The sequence below is a fragment of the Rhipicephalus sanguineus genome, chromosome 5 (assembly GCF_013339695.2).
Source record: "Rhipicephalus sanguineus isolate Rsan-2018 chromosome 5, BIME_Rsan_1.4, whole genome shotgun sequence".
Classification (NCBI taxonomy): Eukaryota; Metazoa; Arthropoda; class Arachnida; order Ixodida; family Ixodidae; genus Rhipicephalus; species Rhipicephalus sanguineus.
Genome location: NC_051180.1, coordinates 198,706,427 through 198,727,704, shown reverse-complemented (window position 1 = coordinate 198,727,704; position 21,278 = coordinate 198,706,427). Strand labels below are relative to the sequence as shown.

At 50.9% G+C, this 21,278-nt stretch overlaps 1 protein-coding gene across 1 annotated transcript in view; it reads left to right on the top strand.

Moving 5' to 3' along the window:
* The window catches only part of LOC119394566 (alpha-mannosidase 2C1-like), a 343,801-nt gene extending 331,757 nt beyond the window's left edge, over window positions 1-12,044 (top strand). The window contains 1 exon segment of the mRNA XM_049416109.1: window positions 11,803-12,044. Within this exon segment, the coding sequence (XP_049272066.1) occupies window positions 11,803-12,044 (242 nt within the window).
* Window positions 12,045-21,278: the final 9,234 nt, after the last annotated feature.

Sequence of the window (21,278 nt, the reverse complement as noted above, 5' to 3'; positions counted from 1 at the left end):
ACGTGTGAAAAAACCACTGGAGGGTTCATCCCTCTGCGCCCCCCCCCCCATTCTTCAGTTTTGCATAGGGATAAATACGCGCCTGCATACAAACGCACGCACGAACATACATAAAGTATGCTTGCACACCCTCCGAAAACCATTTATGCCTACGCTACTGCAAGGCACGCACACGTATAACGTTCAAGAAAAGCACACTAAATCCGATCTCGTCCACAGCGCAATATACACAACCAGTGTATATTATAGTATAATATAGTATAGTAAAAGAGCAGTACGTGCTCGGGCCGCTCTCTTTGTACACAGTCGAAACGCGCGATCAGTGTTTTTGTTTGTTTTACTGCGCACTGCTCACGTACATGTCCAGGCTTTGCTTCTTTCGAAAACAAATGTGAAACGCGCCATTTGGCAGCGCCGCCTGTTGCTGTAGAAATGAGCCGAGGAAGGCGTTGCACAAATCGCTCAGAAGCGACGTTGTGGTGGTTCTTGGGCGCTCATAGACGAACAGCCAAGTCAAGGACAAGAAAAACATTTATGGGCGTCACAAAATAACAATTACGTACACTTTCACTGGCCACACAATACAACATACCTAAAGTCCTAAACGTTAGAGTCCTTCACTATGGTCACGCGAGTTCTCGGCGCGTCCTCACAGTCGGACGTCACTCACGGTACCGTCGAAGGGGCAACGACGCAGTCAGGAAAGGCGCACGGGCACGGTGCACGAGGGCGCACGAGCAGACCCGGAACTGCTCGCTCAGGAATGCGAAGGCCCACGCTCCGCCCGACGTAGCACCAAGGTCAGGCCCTCAGCGACTGGTTGTGCCGGACCCGAATCTGGAACAGGCTCAGCTGCTCGCCTTGGTCCGCACGCTCGTGCACCACAGGAACAGCACCACAGGCCCGGTCCGGAGCACCCACTCGTTCCAGGGACACGCCAAGCCTGTCCCGGCTAGTCTGGTGGCACCCGATCGGTCCGTTTGGTCCCTCAGGCCGAGCGTACTGCTGTCTTGCAAGCCCGCCGCGTTCTCACTCAGTCCGTCGGCGTTCCAAAAGCTCACGCGCTTCACGTTCGTCTCCCCCTCTCGCGCACTCCTTCATCTTCTTGAGTTCTGTTCTCTGCTTCGGTTGTGGGTAACCGTCTATTACCACATTTCCCCCAACTTTCAGTACATTGTGCCGCGGATAGCGTTAGTATGGACGCGAAACAACGGAACACAGTAAGAGCAAAGGCAATCACCGAGCACAGGCAAAGAGTGGGAACATTGCAAGCCTTCTGTTACTACACAAACACTGTTGATCACTTGCCCGGCGCACTCACGCGTCGCACTCACACGGCGCACGTCACAACGAGGCGCGCACAGACTGCCGGCTGTGCTGATTAAAGACGCGCCGACGCACAACACACACAATGCACGATTCACACCGTAGATGTTGGTTGTCTCTGCACAGCGGCGACACCACATCATGATCCAGATAGTCGACCTCAGTGAGTGTTGTTGTCACGTCGCTTGTATGTCTTAGTCCTGTGGCGCTGAAAGTGACTCTGGGAACGTGGTGGTCGAAGCGGCGGCTGAGGCGATAATGGTGACTGATGCATCTGTGCACTGAGGCTGTCCGTACCATCGCTGCGGAGCGTAAGAAACCTCGGGCGAGTTTGAATGAGGCGCCCGGTATTGCGTTGCTCGATGGAGGAGTGTTGCCTGGCTCGACGACGTGGTGGTACCCAGGGCGTCGTGTCCAGAGGCAACCATGTCTCATCTTGTGGGGTAGGTGCACCGCGGTAATGCGTCGCATCCGGTCGCGAATTCGGCCACGAATTAGGCCACGGCAAGGTCGATAGCTGCGACGATCCAGATGGACGTGTAGTTGCTTGCCATCCCTTCGCGCATGCCGTCTGGGCATCGCTGTTTACTGCAGATGGACTGCCATCACTGGGTTCGGGCCCAGGTGCACGTAGCCGGTTCGCTACACGACTTACGGTGACCTGGTCTTATCGCCTACCACGACGATTTGTAGAGGGTTTATGCGTCTTTTCCTCGATATCTGTGCTGCTACTGAAATTGACGGTCCGGTTTTCGAACACTCTCCTGGTGCCCAGTGATACGGCTCCTTTGATGTTTCCAGGTACAACATCATAAAGCGAGTCTCGCAGGCGGGGAGCACGAACTTCTCCCCTAAAAACTGGTGTATCCAGGAAGACCACAGCTTCTGGTAGCTAGTGCACTGTGCGGTCAAGGAACAGTACCGGCCGATACGTACCGGTCACTTTTTCCCTTGTCACGAATGCCTGTCGCACTATGACCGTATCGCAGCCAGTATCGCGCAGTACGGTAACTGGGCGTTTATCCATAAACCCTTTCACAATGGGCACGTTCTCAATGTTCTGAGATACGAAACTTCGGCTGACTGCCGTGTTGACAACAGGTACCTTTTCTCCATCTTTCAGAATGACGTATTCTGCATTCCCTGCTGCTTTTTCCTCGTTTCTTTCATCTGATATCATGCAAGATGCTTCACATCTGTCCCCTCTACCGGAGAAATACTTATCACTATTGTGACCAGGGTCGTAGCCAGAAATATTTTTCGGGGGGGGGGGGGGGTGGTTCAACCATATGTTATGTATGTTCGTGCGTGCGTTTTGTATGTGTGCGTGTATATATACGCAAGCAAAACAAATATTTCGGGGGGGGGGGGGTTGAACCCCCCAACAACCCTCTGGCTACGCCCCTGATTGTGACCATGCACTGGGGAACATGCTTTCGTGCGCAACCAGCGTTCAGCTGCCCTGTGCCCTTTTTTATCGCGCAGAAAACAATGGTCGTCCGCCCGAGGCGTCTTCCTTGCGAGCTCCGTTCTTAGAGATGTGGTCGGACCCGTTTCTCTACATGCTCATTCCTTGCCCAGATTCACCACTGACTGAGCGTCCATGAAGTTGTCTGAAGTCTGCGCTTCTCCTGGAGCGTTCGGCAGTTCCTCTCCTTTAGGAACACTCTCAGCGACGGAAGACAACTCTCCGTAAATTGCTCTGTGATAATCAGGTCTCTAAGGGCACCGAAGGTCCTGTCAGTTTTCTATAGCTCCAACCAATGGTCAAAATAACCAGCGAGCCGGGCAGCATACTGTAGGCCGGATTCGTTGTCTTCGGGTGTGGCTTTGCGAAATTTTTCCCGATAGCCCTCTGCAGTGTACCGAAACCGCTGCAGTAATGCCGCTTTTAGCTGGTCGTAGTTTAATGCAGCTGTCGGATCTAACCGGCCTATCACAGTTAGGGCTTCTCCAGTCCAACATAAGCTCAGTGAAAGAGCCCATTTCTCACGGGGCCACCCTTGGCACGTCGCGACCCGCTCGAACCGCTGTAGGTACGCGTCGAGATCGTCCCGCGCTTCGTTAAAGGGCGGTATCAGTTTATGAGGGCTACACACATTCGGTGCAAGTGTAGTGCTCGCGGCAGATCCACCTGGTGCACCAGCGTCGGCTGACTGTCTCCCCGCGCTTTCCTGAAGTTTAAGCTTCAGTTCCAAAATCTTAAGCTCCTGTTCCTGAAGTTGTCGTTGTCGTTCAGCGCTTTCCTTCGCTTCTCATTCCCGTGCGCGTTCATCGCGAGCTAGGGCGCACTCTTTCTCGACCCATTCTCTAAGCTCAGTCTTCTCACGCCCTAGTTCTCGGCCAAGTGCAAAAAACTTCCTTGTCCATGGCTTAGCCCAGCATCTGAGTAATGGCTGTAATGTTAATAGGCCATCCTGGCAGGCTCGCCAATTGTGGTGGTTCTTGGGCCCTCATACACGAACAGCTAAGTCAAGGACAAGAAAAACATTTATGGACGTCACAAAATAACAATTACGTACACTTTCACTGGCCACACAATACAATATACCTAAAGTCCTAAACGTTAGAGTCCTTCACTATGGTCACGCGAGTTCTCGGCGCGTCCTCACAGTCGGACGTCACTCACGGTACCGTCGAAGGGGCAACGACGCAGTCAGGAAAGGCGCACGGGCACGGTGCACGAGGGCGCACGAGCAGACCCGGAACTGCTCGCTCAGGAATGCGAAGGCCCACGCTCCGCCCGACGTAGCACCAGGGTCAGGCCCTCAGCGACTGGTTGTGCCGGACCCGAATCTGGAACAGGCTCAGCTGCTCGCCTTGGTCCGCACGCTCGTGCACCACAGGAACAGCACCACAGGCCCGGTCCGGAGCACCCACTCGTTCCAGGGACACGCCAAGCCTGTCCCGGCTAGTCTGGTGGCACCAGCTTGGTCCGTTTGGTCCCTCAGGCCGAGCGTACTGCTGTCTTGCAAGCTGGCAGCGCTCTCACTCAGTCCGTCGACGTTCCCAAAGCTCACGCGCTTCACGTTCGTCTCCCCCTCTGGTGCACTCCGTCATCTTCTTCAGTTCTGTTCTCTGCTTCGGTTGTGGGTAACCGTCTATTACCACAGACGTGGTTTCGATATCTGACGCGTGCTTGTAATCGCAGCGCGAAATAGAATGGAGATGCATTGCGGTGCAAGGTTATCTTAGAAGTTTGTCATTCACACCTCCTCGGCATCCAACAGCTTTCTTGAACGCCTGCCTCAGATCGGAAGCGCACGTCACTAGAGAACTACAGTTGGTATTTGCGAAAGCTCCGCCAACGGCTGCTGCTCAACGTCTCTCTCCTGATGGAGCCACTAGCCCACGATTCCGCGACTGCGCTCAGTGTTGGCGAAACACCAAGCATCGTCCCATATTAGTGCTCGTTCACACAGCCGTCAAACCACCCGTCACGTCACCGTCACGTCAAAAAAACGTACAGCAGACGCGACGTAGCTGTGTGCGAACAGACCACGGCGGTTGCAGCGTCGGCAGCAGCACGTTTTTGTGCAGTGTTGACCGACAGATGCACCAAAATAGGAATTGTCCTCGCAGCTCAAATGGTTCGCTCGCGACTGATGCTCTCCCGACTCCCCTGGGCTCTCCTCTTCGCACCACACACACACACACACACACACACACACACACACACACACACACACACACACACACACACACACACACACACACACACACACACACACGCACACGCGCACGCACGCGCACGCACACACACGCGCACGCACGCGCACGCACACACACACACACACACACACACACACACACACACACACACACACACACACACACACACACACAACCACTTGTCCCCCCGTATTATGGCCCATTCAGTCAGGCGCGCGTTCAGTGTTCCAAGGCCACTGACCCGGGCCCGTATGCTAGACGCGTGGCTCTTCTCGGAACTCCAAACGTAAACTGATTTCTTATTGGTCCGTTTTCTAGGGGTGGGGCTCCGTCCCCGTTCCGGCGACGGAATCGTAGAGCACTGCCCTACGACGCCGTCAACCGTTTTAGGGGCGAAGCTCCTTAAGGCGGCACCCGTTCGTCCCTCGTCGTGCTCGTAGTAGTGAGTAACAAGTCTTACCCTTTGACCTCCAAGGTGGTGCCGGTGGGAGATTTCTCCTGTGCGTTGTTGAACAATAAAAAATTCGCAGCGTGCGCGTTAACTAAAAGCCGAATTCTTCTGTCTCTGTAGAAGTGTAAGTGTTAGCTAAAAGCCGACTTCTTCTGTCTCTCATTCCCATTAGCAGCCATTGTTTACCTCCAAGGTAGTGCCTGGTGAGATTTCTCCTGTGCGTGATTAAACAATAAAAATTTTGTTCAAAACGCCGTTGATTGATGAAATAAACCAACGAAAGACGCCAGATGTTTTGTAAAAACAAAACGAAAGAACGCCAGATGTTTCTAAAGCAAAACGAAAAAGACGCCAGCTGCTTAACGAAAGACGCAAGGTGTTTTCTAAAGCAATGGTTTTCTAAACAATGAAAATTCACAGCGTACATGTAAAATTAAAGTGAGCTGCAAGTCGTCATAACTCATCGAACCTTTAGTATAAACGCGCCCGATCTCACGTCGGTGATGATGTACTGGGCAGAATTCACGGAAGATTCACGGTTTACCGATGAACCTCCGCAGCTTCGCCCACTCATCATCATTCACTCCGTGGATATGCTGTGATTTTTTTTTCCGGAGAAAACGTCTCGGAAATCCTCTCCTCTGTCGGATATCGGTGTTGTGACGGTGACGTGACGGGGCGTTTGACCGCTGTGAGAACGAGCCCTTACGGTTGCTGTATTGGCTATCTACTTTTATATCAATGTAAATGTGCACCGATGACACCGCAAGCTACAGTCGAACGCTGCGCGAATGCGCTAACGACAGCTACTTCTGATGCGCACATCATCGTACCGTAGCGCGCACTGCCTCACGATCAACACAACGTTTCTGGTCTAACGTCAGACCATTAGACACTCTTTAGGCGCCAGTGTACTATCGGCGTCAAATGAGACCCCAACACCGGCAAGCCTTCGCAGTGGTATAGTGCGCGCCGTCCAGCTTTACCCCACCCGGCTTTACCCCATGCGCAGTGGGGTAAAGCCGGGTGCGCGCGCCTGTCAGTGGTGATGAGAGGACGGCGACCATGCGAAGGCCTGGCGGTGTTGGGGTTTCATTTGACGCCGATTGTACTTGGCGTGCCCAGCAAGCTCGTAATATGCGCAGAACTACTCAGTTTACACAAAGACTTGGTTGCACATCGTAAGGCTTGCCGGAAAGCAAGAAATCCGGCATGGGCAGCTCCGCGCTGACTGCTTTGCACGAATTTGATTCCCAGAATGCATGCGATCTGCCAGACTTGTTTTTTTAGGGGCGAAGCTCCTTAGGGTGTGGGTCGTTCCCTCCTCTGTACTAATAATATGTAGCCACCTCTAGTTTATGAATTGCTCAATAGATGGCGTTGTGAGCATACTAGTTGATGAATGTTACAATAGATGGCGCTGTGAGTATACGAGTAAGGAGAGCATGAGGAAAATGAAGAAGAGTAGATGGGCAGAGAAGGTTTTCAGGTATTTGTATAGAAAAAGCGTTGACACGCAGTGGAGAAAAAGAACTAGGAGGCTCACCAGTAAATATACGGCTAGCAGTGCGGGCGATATGGCAACAAGGAGCATTAAGCGGAAGGTCAGAGAGGCGGAGAGGACTTATTGGATGGCAGCGATGGAAAAGAAGCCGGCTCTGAATAACTACCGAAAGGGAAAAAACGAAATAAGGAGGGAAAGGTTTTATGATAATTCAAGGGGAAGCGCTTTGCTGTTTGAAGCAAGGTCGGGCTGCCTTAGAACGCGTAGTTATAAAGCGAGATTCATTAACGAAGAAGAACAGTGTACATGCTGCGGGGAACTAAGGAAACGATGGAACATGCACTGATTGAATGTGGCGATATTCACCCAGGTATACGTGTGGGCACGAGTCTACAGGAAGCCTTGGATTTTAGGGACAACAATGGAAAGCTGAACACGTCCGCGATAGAAATAAGAGACGGTTAGAGTATTGGTGGCAGAAAAGTAGAGATAAAGTACAAAAATAAATAATGGGGAAAAATAAGGTCATTGTGCTTTAAGAGGCAGAGAGATGGACCGTGAGTTTATATTTTTTTTGGTATAATAACATAGATTTAATCAGTGTAGATAAGGTATTAAGCCAACTTGAAACAAGGAAGTTTTTTTTTCTTCGAGCCTGGTGGCAGACATGTCACCGCCCCGTTATAAAGGGGACGCGGACGCTCATAGCATCCATCTGTGGGATGCGGAGTCGGTGAAGGACGGATCCCAACATAAAACGAAACGATGTTTATTAACGTAGTAGCAGCAGCAGCAGGGCAAGCATGCCGATGCTGCGCTTCGGAAGGTTAGAGAAACAAACATGAAACCAAGCTTTGGTAGCTTGGGTGATATAGCCAGCAGTGGTGACGTAAGCCTCCGACGAAACTGCGTGGCGCTGTCTTTTATCGGAAGCGTGTTGCAGCAAGTAGCTGTGTCACGCCGGGCTAATCAGTGACGAGACGGAGGCTGCGTGGGTCTGTGCGCAGTGGTCGCCACACATCCATCCATCCATCCAAGGGTGTGCGAATACAAGTACCTCGGTGTATGGATAAATGAGGGTGACAGGTACATGGGGGTACAGGAAAAAGCCTCGGCAGCAAAAGGAAAGAGGAATGCTGCAATAATGAAGCACAGAGCGTTGTGGGGATACAGTAGGTACGAGGTGCTTCGAGGTCTATGGAAAGGTGTAATGGTTCCGGGGCTTACTTTTGAGAACTCAGTGGTGTGCATGAGGGCAGAGGTGCAATCGGGAATGGATAAAAATCAACGGACCGTGGGACGCCTCGCGTTGGGTACTCACGGGAAGACGACAAATGAGGCTGTAAAGGGCGATATGGGATGGGCAGGTTTTGAGGCGAGGGAGGCTCAGAGCAAAATAAGGTTCGAAGAAAAGCTAAGGAATATGAAGGAGAGTAGACGGGCAGGTAAGGTGTTCAGTTATTTGTATAGGAAGAGCGTGGACCACAGTGGAGAAAAAGAACTAGGAGGCTCACTGGTAAATATACGGCTGGTAGTGTAAGCAATATGTCAACAAAGAGCGTTAAGCGAAAAGTCAGAGAGGCGGAGAGGATTTACTGGATGGCAGCTATGGAGAAAAAACCGGCTTTGAGTAACTACCGAAAGGGCAAAAATGAAATGAGGAGGGAGGCATTTTACGATAATTCAAGCTTTACTGTTTGTAGCGAGATCGGGTTGCCTTAGAACGGGTAGTTATAAAGCGAGATTCAGTAAAGAAGAAGAACAATGCACGTGCTGCGGGGAAGATCAGGAAACGGCGGAGCATGTTCTGATTGATTGTGGAGATATCCACCCAGGTAAGGTGGCTAACCCAGGTGTACGTTTGGGCACGAGCCTACATGACGCCTTGGGTTTTAGAGACAATGGAAAGCTGAACACACCCGCGATTGAAATAAGTAAGACACGGTTAGAGTGTTGGTGGCAGAAAACTAGAGAGAAAGGACAAAAATAAATATTGGGAAAAAGAAATAAGGACATTCTGCCGTAAAGGGCAGAGAACGGAGCTGAAAATTTGTTTTTTTTTTCTGGAGTAAGGTAGTTTTAATTGAAGTAAAGACACTAGGCCAACACTAGGAAAAAGAAGAGTAAAGGGGTTTTTTTTTGTGGAGCCTGGTGGCGCACTACTCACCGTTATAAAGGGGACGCTCATAGCAGCCATCCATCCATCCATCCATCCTAAAATTGCTTATAACAACACTAGATGGCGGTATGGTTTTCTTGTAGTTGACGATGAAAGATGGGAGATGGCGCTGTCAGAAGCGCGTCGAGGTGAAGTACAAAAATAAATAATGGGGAAAAATACGGTCCTTCTGCCTTAAGAGGCAGAGAGATGGACCGTGAATTTATATTCTTTTGGTGTAATAACATAGATTTAATCAATGTAGCTAAGGTATTAGGCCAACATAAAACAAGGAAGGTTTTTTTGTTTTTTTTTGTCGAGCCTGGTGGCAGACATGTCACCGCCCCGTTATAAAGGGGACGCTCATAGCATCCATCCATCCATCCATGAAGCTGCGCGACGCCGCCGCCAAGATCCTGCCGTACGAGAGCGGGAGGCCGAAGCGTGTCGTCTGGCTGCGCGACGGAACCGCCGCCAAAGATCCCAGCGTTCGAGACGAGAGGCCCAAGCGGCACGGCAACGGCGCGAGGACCCTGCCGTACGAGAGCGCGAGGCCGAGGCGCGGCACGAGAACGGCGGCAAGAGGGATATGTTACACGCTTTATGTGCAGTAAAACCTCCGTGCATTGTTCGCGAAGCCGGAGCACTTGCACGATCGCGTTCCGTTGGCTTTCGTTGGGCATGTGACCGACCTCGCGTCGTGGAACGCGAAGAGGAACGCTACGCGCGTCGTGCCTTCCCTCTGCTTGCCGTTAATTCTCACAGGGCAATTGTATCAGCAAACCTTCAATCGCCCTCACTGAAAAGAAATAGATTACTAAGTTCATCCGGCCAGATAACCTAGACATACTCTGGTTGCTTCTCCTGACGTCTTTTCGCGGTTCCGTGGTTTTTGCTTAATAATTCTTCTTGGTTCTTGGTTCCCTCTCCATGCCTGCCGTCATGCGCAATTCAAATGAGCGTTGATCACGTGTGCCTACTTGTTCTCGTTTTTCTATGTTTGTGTAATAAATTTCAGTTGGAAGTCAGCGCTAGTCCTCGTCGTTTCTTCGTCCTTGTGTATTACACCGCGCTGTTCACGTCAATATGGAATACCAACTAGCCCGGTCACACACCTTGCTTCGAGCGGGGAACGCGGCGCTCTTGGCGCACTTTCTCTTTCGCTGGGATGGTCGCGCTCGCTCTTGGCGCGCTTTCTCTTTCGCTCGGGAGCGGGACACTTTCCTGCCTTTCACCGAACACAAAGCGGTGATAATGAGGGACCGCGTAAACCAATAATAATATCTGGGGTTTCACGTCCCAAAACCACGATATGATATGAGAGACGCCGTAGTGGAGGGCTCCCGGAAATTTCGACATCTGGTGTTCTTTAACGTGCACCCTAAATCTAAGTACACGGGCGTCTACGTTTCGCCTCCATCGAAATGCGACCGCCGCGGCCGGGATCGAACCCGCGACCTTCGGGTCAGCAGCCGAGCACCGTAACCGCTATACCACCGCGGCGGACCCGCGTAACCAACTGTACAATAAAGTTTGGTGTTTAATATATAGACGGCGTTTCACACTCTTTAATGATGTACCGGGCGAATTTCACGGAAGAGTTTCACGGTTTAACCGATGATTCCCCTACGGAGCTTCGCCCCAATCATAATCATTCATCCGTGGATATGCTTGTGATTTTTTTCTTTCGACCCTTATTATGGTTGAGTACTGAGCGTTCGATGTTTGTTATCGACGGACTGGCGCAATTGATTATTAGTGCAATGTAGAGGTATTTTGGTTGTCCTTCCTCGTCCCGTACATTCGTCTTGGCGCTTCCGCAGTGTCGTCGGGCAGGATACATTCCTCGTTCGCGCTTATCTGCATCCTTAAGCCTGTCTTCGTGTGTACGTTGAACTTGTCTTGCGTGTGGAAGTGCTAAACTGGAAGGGCGACTCTTTTGCCTCGGTAAAATATTTGTGGAAAATATTATCTCCCCCGTTGTTCTTACGTACGGACAGTGAACAAATCCTGTTTGAAATTTTAAAGGCTCACTTTGCTGAATACCATTGTTCGTAGTATATCTGGGCAATTTATGTTGATTGTTTTTCTTTGAAGACGGGACATGTCGTTTTTGTTACTGGCACGCTAGAAGTACATCAGAAGGAGAATCTTGGGGGCTCGTTCTTGCTTCTGAGACAGAGCATTGATGAGGACTAACCGACAATCAAGCCAAGGAAAGAATAGGGGATGTTAGTCGTAGTAATTGGGATATTTTATTTATTTATTTATTTAAAGCATACTGCGGTCGAGAGACAAGCAGGGGGGGGGGGGCATAAAAAGAAGATAATGGACAGAATAAAATCAATAAAAAAATGGAAGCAATAAAAAGTGTGCAAGAAAAGAGCCAACTTCACAAGAGCGCCCTTCCGGAGGCTGTCGTCAAACACGCTTTGTGGTGACATTACGGCTGCCCGTTTCAATTTGGTTATTTAAGTTCTGGAGGAGTCTAAGCAGCCGAACCACCCTACCTTTTACAGGACGGTAAATAGCATTTGGAAACGGCAATATCTTTATATTGTCAAAGGTACGCCTGAGTTCCCCTTGAAAGGAGGTGGCGTGCTTTACTGCATGACGTCCAATTAAAATTGTCCTCGTGTTTGGGTAAAGAAGCAGATGTTTTTGCTCGCAACTTTCTCTAAAACGTTTCAGTGGAAACTGCTCCTGGCGTGATTCGACTGCGCAACCAGTTCGTGGAGGCCAAGCTGAACTACATCTGCGAGGTGTCCTCGCTGAAGATCCTGGGTGGTTCCAAGGAGCTCGTGGCTGCAGACAAACTAGCAAACGTGTTTGTCATGTTCGATGACATTCCGCTGTATTGGGATGCCTGGGACGTGATGGACTATCACCTTGAGACGCGAAGGCCAGCGGTCAAGCAGGTGCGCTTTGACTGATGCTAAATATCACAGTTTAACTAAAACACTTTTCACCCGTGATTAAGCCACGTAAAAAGGTTCACAAATTGTGTTCAGCTGATCGATATTGTCGTCAGCCAAACGATGCTTAGACATACGGTGACAGAATTGAAGTGAAATTTTCTTTCTTAAATGATGGGCATGCAGTTGACGTCAACCGCGTGAATCGTCTGTGCTTGCCGCCATATTGCCGGTCGCGATTTGATGCGCTCGCAACATTTGCTGTATAACGTACCATTCTTGCGTCTGTGCCTTTGCTCTATACGGGTGCTTACTTGGTTGTTTTCTGGTTGCAATAAACCAGAAATATCGCCATTGCGAAGAAAAGTTCACTTGGCCTGCAGAGATAGCCAAGCATCACACGTAGGCCTGCTCGTATTGAAAGACGGGGAGGTTCAGTGTGATGTTGAAACGCTGCCTTGAGTTGACATCACTCACTATACGTGAATACGACAGGCTGTGTTTTGCCTCAGCCGTTAAAAGCTGTAATCCATCAAGAGCCGCAAGTGACTCTCGTAGTGCAGTGGACGTGCTTCGTAGTTTCCCAAACAGTACACGCAAGAACAGTTGTGCTATTTATTTCGAAGCGCAATCTTTGTCCAGGAAGCTGTGGAAACTCCTTGCGACTCGTGTAACCAAGACAATTGAATTGTGGGAACTCATTTACCCGAAGCATTATTGCGCAGTCCGACAAGCGCAGGTTGCCGTGTCTGTCTTTAGTAAAGCTAAGGCTATAGTATACAGCGCTTAGCGCTGCATGGTTATACATGCACGGCTTTGATGGAAAACACGTGCGAGCAATTTTTAATTTTCCTCGATAATAAACACTTCCGAGACGCAGTGGATGCGCCGTGTGTTAATGCGGTGAAACCACAAGGCCCATCTCCGTGCAGCGGCCGCTGACTGGTTCGCATGAAGTCGATTCCCGCAGCGCGTGGGATCTTGCGGAATTTCTGTCAAATACTCACACAGCTATGTCACCGTGCACGAAGCATTCCAGGCTTCAAGAATAGGCAGCGTGTCACGACGGTTCCACGATGCTACCGCTTGATCGCAAATCGAGGTTCAGGGCTTACGCCTTTTTTTTAGTTATCTCAAGTTCATTGTACAGCTAGTGCTACACTGTACTGACGACGAAGTAGAAAACAATGCCGTTCAAAGAAGGGCTTCCTGCCTTAGTGCCTGAAAACTAAGAAATTACTTTGTTCGCCACCGGATTTTAGAGATTTACGAGAAAAGATGTTCTAGCAAACATTGTTTTATTGCGATAGCAATTATATGACATTTTCGAGGACGTTTTGCTGTTGGCGTCGCCGTCATGTTCCGTACAAAGTCCAAATCGGTAACATCCCCCCGCTTATCGTGTGTTCTACCTACGGAGCAGGAATTCTTGAGGAGGCGAAACGGCGCTCGCTTGGGCGTCCTCATAATGTCACGCAATCGGTACAGCACTGACGCGCCCTCTGTCGTACGAGTCCGCCAGCGGAGAAAGAAAAATCGCGCGCTCCGACGAAGCTCGCCGGTTCAAGGCCATGCGGCGCCGATTCGCCGTTCGCGCTTTACGCTCAAGTGGGCGTGTTTCTTATGCGTTTAATAGAGTGCGCTGCTGGGCGAGTTGGTGCATTTTCTGTAAATGAAAGCAGAGCGCAAAAACGACGGGACACAAGAAGACGGGACGGGACCAACTGATTTTATTACGAGATAATTGGGGGGAAAAATATACAGAGCGTACGTCAAGCAGAGCGTTGCGCTCTGCTTTTACTTTTTAGGCGTTCTCGCCGGTTCCATAATTTCCGGAAAATTAACGAAAAATGGCATCACATACTGGAAAATTACTTGAGTGAGATATCTTGTACAACGCGAAATCTATAATTTTTCGTAACGGGAACTCGATAGGTTGGGTATAATTTTAAAGGCAAAAGCCCTAGATACCTCATCAAACGCAAAAATTGACCGTTGGCGTCCCGCGTATGCGGCGTCAACATGAGTGATGTAAAAAAATCATCCCGTGATGACGTCATAAATCGCCAAAATATGTGACGCCATCACGACGCCATGGTGACGTCACATGACTTCGTCGGTTCGCATTGCCTCCGTGATCGGTAGTTCGTTCACGGAGGCAGCGCAAAATTGCGTTAGGTGCAGAAAGCTTCTGAATGGGCGTTGGGTAGGATAGACACATCGACTGAAGAAGAAGCAGAAGATGGCTTTCGCCTTTGTGAGTTGTCTTAGTCTAATGCATAAGGGGCCCTGTGAGTTTTTTCAATGAATGATGGGACTTACTCTCCGAGAAGTGCTTCTCGCAAGCGTAGTTACGGTGCGTGCGCTCTCCCCTTGGTATGGCACGAGCCCACGCTTCCAACCTCACCTGGCAGGCTTTGAAGGTTGCGTACCCATTCCTAGAAGGATGCGTATCCACTGCTGCAGTTCGGCACGACACATTTCCGCCCCATCCTGAAGGAGCACTGGTGGAAGTCTGCAAAGTGCTCTCCTTTCTTGACGGATCAATACTTCTTTCTACGTGCCTTTGTTGCGACGTGAAAAGCGTGCGAAAAGTTTTACAAGTGAGCGCCGCCGGCACAACGCGAAATCTAGGCACTGAGCGCGCTAAAGAGACAGAAAGCCTGAAAATCGCGAACGAATGCGCGACAGCTTGCCCGCGCGAATTGGGAACTGTCCCTCCCAAGGCCATCTACGCAAGCGTGCGCACAACATGCGAGCGTGGAGTGAAAGGACCACGCCTACGGAAGACGTCGTCATCTCAGGGGCCACAACTAGCAGCTTGTTTCAAGCGCTCTACGGCCTATAATTCGGGCAGTATTTATTAATAACTGCAGCTAAAATATCTGTCACATCTGTCAATTAATGTCACAGACAGAAATCTGAGAAATTTTACTCTGTGCGAGGCGGTATCACGATTTTTTATGCGTCGCGTCCATAGAAGAGCAAGTAAACGATGGCAGCACGCCGGCAGCGTCATCTGTCGTGCTGCGGCGAAAAGGCCATTTCCTCCGTGACGCTATCGCGCCGCCCCCGCGCGCTGTGGCGGCCAAGCAGTTTCTCCTCCTCAAATACTTCTTCCTCCGTGGTTCTACCCGCGGGTAAAAGCGGGGGCGACGAACGCGGCTGAAGCAGAGGTGGAACGAGCCGGCCCAGCTCCGTCGCCCAGAGGGCGCATGCGTGCGAGGCCTGCCGTCAATTGCTGCTGCTCAAGCAGAGAGAAAACGCCCCGCCCGTCTTGATCGAGCGTGAAAAAACATGGGGTCACGTGTCGCCCTAGCACCAAATGTGAATTTTGATTATAAAGGCGCGGTCGCGATTGCTAGCGCGCGCGCTATCCGGCAGGCATCAGGTGACGGCTCCTATACCCTTCTATGTGCTGTGCTCTGAACGCGGAGAGACTGTGCGAAATCCACTTCTCGCCCTGGAGCGGCCGTATTCTCTTACACCAGCGTTTCGTAGAGTTACGCGAGACCGGCTCCAAAAGAGTTAGCTGCCAGCCTTAATTCGTATAGCAGTACAATTTGTTGCTGTCGCATTCATTGCTTCGTCCTTGCGGTGCAGGACATATTTTTTCTCGTAGATATTTAAAAAGTGTGCCTAATAATATTCGTATTGCATACAAAATTGGTGTACTGTATTGTCATGCGCGCTTCTTTCTTTTATTTTAATGTGATGTGGCTTCACGCACAACAAACTCGCGAAGAATCATCGCGATTGTTTCAGACTTCTTTGTTAAGACTACTGTTAAGACTGGATTCTGGAGCTCACGCGTGCACCAGCGATAACGCTGGAAGGTTCGATCGTCCTGACTTAAAATATTCTAGCGCTACTTTTGACGAGGACAGGACTGAGAAATGCATGGAAGAACAGCGCTCGTCCTGTCACGCACTTCTCTGTCCAATCCTCGTTGGAAGTAGCGCTGGAATATTCTAAGTGAGAATATGTGAGCAACTAGCCCCGCAAAGTGTTTTGTTAATGTTTGATCACTGATGTATAAGAGACGATGCACTCCACCGACGATTAGATTGCTCACGGCTGACGAGTGTGACCGCCGCTGTTAGTGTGCAGTTGTATTGCTTGTACTTAGACTTTTCATTTCCTGGGCACAAGTTCGCCCAATAATGAGTTTCGTCTTGAACAGCTCGACTGCCGCCTTCTTCTCCGTCACGATCGCGTGACAGTATTGTACACCTCGGAAATGTAACTCATTTGTGAGGACGAATTTCGCTTGCAGTAGACGTGAGCTTGCTAAAACAATTTAGCAAGCTCATGTATACTGCGCGCTCATATATCGAGCTTACCTGTTCCAGCTGCTTGGTTTTAGAGACGTGCTGTATATGATTTTTCTACGAAGAGACAGACTTTACTTTAAGAGATAGTTTATTTGGGCGCCCGCAGCAGCTCGGCGGACGCAGGCGCCTCTCAGACATAGCTGGCTGCCTGTGTCCGCATAGCTGCTGTGGATGCGCAACCATAACTGTCTCACGTTTTCTAAAGAAGTGTTTCTAACGTGCCCAATACCTGCGGCAGCGCTGCCCACGCCTAGCACCAACGTACTATGAGCACAATAATTCAAGTACTATTGAATGTCCAGTGGTTCCACTCCTGCGCCAACTGCGCCAAAGTGCGCCAAATTGTATTTACTGCGCCATCCTGATAATATCGACGAAATTTGCGCCAAACTGCGCCAAAGTCTCGGGTTTGGGGGCGTCTATCACGGGCAATCGCACCGCCGGCGCGTCAGAACATGTGCAGCTCGATCTTGGGGCTGCCAATAAAGTCGCAATCATGGACCAAGAATTATTCCGCTGAATAAATAGCGCTCGCGCGTGCGTTCCGAGTAAGCCACGATGCCATGCACGGTGCCGACGCAGCTTCTGTTCTGCAAGTCGGCTCGACAGCAAAACGCGCTCTCCGCAGAGGCTCGTGACGTCTAGGCCTATCGGTAGCGAGAAAGTGCGACGGCGATTCATCGGCGGACGTCTTCTGTTCCAGAAACGCTGCTGATAGCTCGTTTCAAGCGTCGCACGGCACGTAAGGAAAGCAATGTTCAGTAATAACCACATGAGTGCCGCTAAAATGTCTGTCACTTCTGTTTCCGGACATCGCGGAATGAAATCTGGGATCGCTCGCAGTAGATATATGGGACAATATCGAATTTTCCTTGCTTCGCGTTTATGGAAAGAGCACACGAACGGTGGAAACGCGTTGACACTTTTCCTCAGATATACTTTATCCATGGATCTTCATCCAGAACCGCTTTTTCGTAATTCCTTCCGCCAGCACGTCTGAGTTTGTAATCACTCTGCGGTAAAGAGCCCCTAAAAGGCCCTGCCCTTTCGAGCTCTCGTGCTAGGGTTCCAATTCGAATTTTTTGCTTGCTTTTTTAAAAATGTCATCTCATTAGTAAAGTCATATCCCTGGTCGGAGCAGCCGCAAATGGCAGCTGTCAGTAGCGGGCTCGTCGCTGACGGCCCACAGTGAAGCGGCTACGCCATGTTACACGTCCGCCCCTCGCTTTCGGGGGTCAATAGCTAACGGTTAAAAAATGCCCCCCTCCCCGAAGGGAATCGTGAGGAAATGCGAATGCATTTCTTGAGCCGAGAGTACATGGGGTAGTAATTTTAATGGCGTAAAGCTGGACACATCGCGCGCTCAAGTGTCTCCCTTTAGGGCGCCTCTTTCAACGAACGCTTCCTACGTGCGTTCGTAATCACCTCAGGGATGTTGCCACCGCCTTCAATGCAGCACAAACGCGTTTAGAACGCGCTGTTTCAGGCTGTGCCAAGGCAGCACAAACGCTACAAACGCGTTTCAAACGCACTGCATTGAGGCGGTGGCGCAGGGAGGAGAGAGAGCGAATGGCGAGAGAAGCGGCGAAGCACTGCACCTACCCTCTCCTACACTCTCGCAACACATGCTCCGGTTGCTAGGGGCGAGGATAAGCGCGCGCGCCCGCATCTGTTGCTATGGGAGAGGGAGTGAGAGCGGAGAGATAACACCTGCCGGCGCGCGGACAACGCCGGATGCCTCACATAGCCCGACTAAGAAATGCATTCGCATTTAAAAAACTAAGTTTCGCTTAAGAGCGAAGCAATGAATGCGATACCAAAAAAATGTATTGTGAAACGAAGTAAGACTAGCAGCTAACTCTTTTGGATCCGATCTCGCGTAACTCAACAAAACGCTGGTTTAAGGGAATATGGCCCCTCCAGGAACCGAAGCGTTTTCTTGCTCTGAGTTCTCTAAACGCGAAGTAAGCGTTGAAAGCACAGCAAGTTTACGAGCCGTCTCCTGATGCCTCGAGATAGCGCGCGCGCAAGCGACTGCGCCCTTCGAACGATGCGGTCCCCCCCCCCCTTCCGCTCCCCTGGCGTCCCTTCATGCTCCTTACGAAAGACGGGCGGGGCGTTTCCTCTCTGTTTGATGAGCAATCGACGGCAGGCCCGCACGCGGGAAGATGTTATCTCATGCGCTGTCCGTGCGGCGGAGACAGACGGCCGGCTAGTTTAATCTCCGCTTCAGCCGCGTTCGTCGCCAACGCTCGCGAGCTTTTACCCGCGGCTAGAATGCGCGTGGTGATGTTATTAATTTGGACTTTATACGGAAAATTACGGCAACGGCGACGGCAAAAATCCGCCGAGGGTGTCCATAGAATTGCTATCGCAAGGGTCAATGTACGGGTCAGATTTTGCGCCCCCCCCCTCTTAGGTGATTAGGGGGGGCAGGGCGGCCGCCCTGCCCCCCCCTAATATTCAAATATTCGTCGACTATTACATTCGAAATATTCGTATTCGATTCGAAAATCGTGTGTTCGAAAAGTTTCGAATATTCGATAACTTCGAATATTCGAAAAATTCGAATATGCGATTCGATTATCATGCATAAAATAACTCGTCTTCCACATTTCTGCTGCGTTCGTATCGCTAAAAACGTTGCCGAGAGGAGCGATAAACATCGTATGTACACGGAGGCACGATATCTGCCTGCAACAAGCGCCCCAATACGTATGATTTATTGGTGGTGCATCTCCGACGTGCAGCGCTGTTGGCGATCATGTAACCGTACATTTTCAATATTATGCGGCCGTAACGTGCCGCGCTACCACTCGTTCACTATGCGGGACCACTTCTGAAGAAAGACAGTGACCCACGCGACTGGTGGCGGACTGTTCAGATACCCCAGTCTGGCAAAGCTTTGCCCCATGTAACTCCCTATACCAGCCACTTCTGTTCCAAGCGAGCGTGCCTTTTCAGTGGCAGGGGGGTGGGGGTTGTCTCTGTTACAAGGGAGCGCCTGATGCCTGATCATGTGGAGCAACTCATATTTCTTCATGACAACATCTAGTAATTACTTTCATTGTGCCGTGTTATTTGCTTGTGTTGTGATGTGCATTGTGCTAGCCTGGACATTGTGTTCTGGAGATAGCAGTGTATGTTGTGTTGCCAGTCAGGTTGTTAATGTTTTTTTTTAAATAGGTACATGTTAAATAAAATATTGTTACGAGGCATTGTGGACGAGACGAAGAGACGAGGAAGAAGCGGGAATGCCGCGCGAGATGCTGGCAGCCATTCGGTGGCACAGTTGCTTGTAAATACTGTAAATATACTTGCTGCTGTCTCTCTCGTGTATTCGTCATCCCCGTGACAATTTGGTGGAGCTGCGGGGTAGAAGAACCGCTGTACAACGGAGCTCCGCAGTGGTCGTCGACTCGGAGTTTCCAGGATGGAAGACGAGACCGATGCTCTGACCACTCCTGCTTCGGCCACGAGAACGCCTGCATCGGCCGCGACAACGCCTGCACCGGTCCCGGCAACGCCTGCACCGGCCACAACGCCGCCAACGTACGTGCTGACGCATCCGAAAAACCCTGGGACGTTCTGCGGTACGGATGAAGTCGACGTCGAAGATTGGATTGCTGACTATGAGCGTACCAGTGCTATCAATCGTTATGACCCGACTCTCATGCTGGCCAATGTGCTCTTCTACCTAAAAGGCACGGCAAAGGTATGGTACGAGAACCATGAGGAGGAGATCGGAAGTTGGGACACATTTAAGCGAAAACTGTGCGACTTGTTTGGAAAGCCCATGGGTCGAAAGGCAGCCGCAAAGAAAGAGCTGTCTACCCGTGCTCAGACGTCCACTAAACCCTACATATCGTACATTCAGGACGTGCTGGCTCTTTGTCGTAAAGTCGACAGCGACATGTCGGAGTCGGACAAGGTTGGCCACGTGCTGAAGGGTATAGCGGACGACGCGTTCAACCTATTACTGTGCCGGAATTGTGCGACCGTCGACGAAATTATTGAGGAATGCCGGCGTTTTGAACAGGCCAAAAGCCGACGTATTGCCAAGTCATTCTCTCGGCTGCCAAACACCGCTGCGACGTCCTCATGCGAAGATGGACTGACCTCTCATCTGCAGTCGTCACCGGCATCCGATATTACACGAATCGTCCGTCGGGAAATCGAAGCAATTGCACCTGCTCTTCCCAACAACGGCCACGTTGATTCGCACCTGCCCTCAGTTTCCCTGGTCCAGTCAATTGTGCGGGAGGAACTTGGCAATTTGGGCTTCGCTGTCTGCGCCGTTGCTCAGTCCCGAACATCTGACGTCCACCCAAGGTCGCCGCCTCGCCCCAGGTCACCGCCCCAGGAACAACGGTTTTATCCACGGTCTCGTAATCCGGCTGAATGGCGAACTGCAGATGATCGGCCGATCTGCTTCAACTGCCGCCGTATAGGTCACGTCGCACGACATTGCAACAACCGTTGGTCTTCACCTTTAAGAACCCGGTATGCCACTGCTAGCCCCGCCGACAGCTACCGCCGTTCCCAGCCTCCTGAGCCGTACCCCGATAACTACCGCCGTTCCCAGCCTTTCGAGTCATGCAACGCCGATGCCACTGCTACGCCGCACAGCCGCTCGCCGTCGCCCCGAGGTCACCAGTCCCGTTTGCCGCCAGCGCGTCGCCCGTCGTCTCCGTCTCCTCTACGACGACGTCCGACCTCGCCGCTCAATCTTCGACAGGGAAACTAAGAGATGCAGCTCTTAGAGGTGATGCTGCACCTTCTAATTCCACCTCAAATCCTCTTCTTGTACTGCCGACACGACGAAATTTGATCGACGTTGACGTTGACGGCCTGACTGTTTCTGCACTTGTTGATACTGGGGCACATATTTCCGCGATGAGTGCTCGACTTCGTCGCC